This window comes from Alosa alosa, chromosome 1 (assembly GCF_017589495.1).
Source record: "Alosa alosa isolate M-15738 ecotype Scorff River chromosome 1, AALO_Geno_1.1, whole genome shotgun sequence".
Taxonomy (NCBI): Eukaryota; Metazoa; Chordata; class Actinopteri; order Clupeiformes; family Clupeidae; genus Alosa; species Alosa alosa.
The window spans coordinates 1935227-1937726 of record NC_063189.1 but is presented as its reverse complement, the minus strand read 5'-3'; the positions used below and the strand labels follow the sequence as shown (position 1 = coordinate 1937726).

The 2500-nt window shown below is 42.6% G+C and overlaps 1 protein-coding gene across 1 annotated transcript in view; it reads left to right on the top strand.

The window, feature by feature from the left end:
* LOC125300150 (nesprin-2-like) overlaps window positions 1–2500 on the top strand; it is a 196189-nt gene that overhangs the window by 170172 nt on the left and 23517 nt on the right. The window contains 1 exon segment of the mRNA XM_048251794.1: window positions 90–220. Within this exon segment, the coding sequence (XP_048107751.1) occupies window positions 90–220 (131 nt within the window).

The window sequence follows — 2500 nt, the reverse complement described above, 5'->3', positions numbered from 1 at the left end:
TCTCCCCATCTCCCCCTCTCCCTCCCGTCCTCCCCCCTCTCCTCCCTCCTCCTCCTCTCCTCATCTCTTTCTCCCTCTCCTCCCTCCAGTACTTCACATCTCAGAGGGAGGAGTTTGAGGGGGACGCCAAGGAGAGCATCCTGGTGTGGCTCACAGAGATGGACCTGCAGCTGACCAACGTGGAGCACTTCTCCGAGAGCGACATCCACGACAAGATGCGCCTAACCTCAACGTGAGAGCAGCCCACACACACACACACACACACACACACATAGGGCTGGGCGATATATCGGTATTACTTTAACTAATGCACCGATATATTTTGAAAACGATATGTAGTTGAGACAATATCGTAATACCGGTATTATGTCAAATAATGGGCCATTTTATCAAAGCCACTTGCTCTTCTGTGTTCAGACCATTCAGATAGCCGCAGCTCTGCTCAACTGCTTCTGTGCACGCTCTCCTCGCAGCACTACAAACTTTCAAACATGACGGACACTGAGTCAGATTTTGTTTACCTTTGATCAGAGGTTGGTGCTGATGCCTATTCCGCCGGGCACATAAACGGCTAGAAATCAAAATTCCACTGGAGCTCCAAGCGTTTTGTACACGCAGATTTAAGTTACAACACTGTTTAGCAACTACAGCTCTTCGACTCTACTAGGGACCGCTGTTATTTATAAACGGGTCACCGGAGGGATTTTGAGTGCTTCAATCAAAAGTTGCATGACCCTCCCCAGCCTGGGCAAGAAAATGTTCAATCGACCCTCCAGCAGTCTTTTTTAAAAGACATGACCCTCCTCGCCAATTGTCGATATCTTCCTACCACGTTATAAAGCCGCTATGAAAAGACATCGACTTAAGCAATCTTTCTAAACTCACCCTCTGCTTTTGATCTTACACACTTCACCAAGATAGTAGATTTACTCACTAACATTGTTGTGGAAACACAATAAGCATGGAATCTAAATGCACACTTCCTGCAACTGCATACCTACTTGAAATAAGTTACTCCTCTAGTAAGTATTCACATTAAAATGAAATAAAACATTGAGACCATTCAACAAAGCACACTGGGTAATAACAAATTCAACACATGAACTTGTTGCTATGGACTCGTCTCTAGGCTCCTCAGTCATTGTAAAGCTGGAAGCTGAACATTGTTCAAAACTCAATTTCTCAGACGAAAGGCCAATTTGGGAGCTTGACTACACTCCTTCTTTTTCTCAAATGACTTGAAAAGGCCGTTTGCACAATTTCACAAATAATCACAGTGACCGAAAAATACCTAACATGCCAATTTTTTCCGGTTTAGCCCATCATTTTAACTTTTCCCCGCTGTCTTGCCGTTTTAATATTTTCCCCGTAGAATATCCCATATTACTGTAATACTCTCATAACATTAGTCCTGCATTCTGGCCTGTTTCTGTGTTGTCCTGTTGTTACCCCTTGCCCTTCCAGAGAAACAGATGTATTCAAATCATCGCTTTGCTTGCTTGAATGCTAACAACTCAGAGTGATGTTAACCTACAGTAGGCCTATTTAAGTTAATCTTGGTTGGTGGAGAGAGCATCGATTCATTGGCTTTGCAGTGTTCGGCCATAGGGCTATGTCTATGTGCGCACCTGCCAGGCTAAGAGCAAAAAGAAATCTCCTGTATATTCACTCCAAGTTGGCCTACCATAACTTACCAACTCTACACTGTAGACCATAAACTGGCTATTTATATGACCAATGTATTTGTTCAACTGTATGAAGCAGAATTACGACTGCTACTTGACGAAACACATTTTGTTGGCAGGGAGAGAGAATGACAGCAATTAACAAATTGCACTTTTGCTGGTTACCAATAAATAGGGCCTACTATATATTTTTTGCAAAACAACAAAACAGAAAGGATGGAGACAGCAAAGCCAGAGATGGGCAGGAACAAGGTCAATTGGTAGAAATGCTTGTCAAAACGTTAGGAGCTGGATGTGTGGATGAATGAAGCACAAGTGTGCTTTATGTTAAGCATGGACACTGTTTAAAGTTAGGCTACACGGTAAACTAAGTAAACCAAAGTTAAATTTAGCTTTTTAGGGCTGGATAAAGTTGACCAAATGGATATAGGCTGTTAGGGCGGAATAAAGTGGCTACTTTGTTGCTCTAACCCTTCCAACGTGGTGACGGATGTTGACATTTTCCGTATTTTATGGAGAAACCCGGAAATCTCCTTTATTTTCATTGTTCAATGTTGACAGAGCTATGGAACGAAGAGAACGTTATATGGCGACAGAAATCAACAATCAAACAAGCCACTTATGATTTTTGCTGTTTCATTAATACAAAAAGATGGGTGACCCCCCTCCTAGACAAAAAAGTTAGGTGACCCTCCCTCAACAAAGAATAAAAAGACATGACCCTCCCTATTTTCCTCCGGTGGCCCCGTTTTATAAATAACGAACGGTCCCTTAGCTAATTTAAATACACTGATGAATGCTTGCGTTTAGCGACA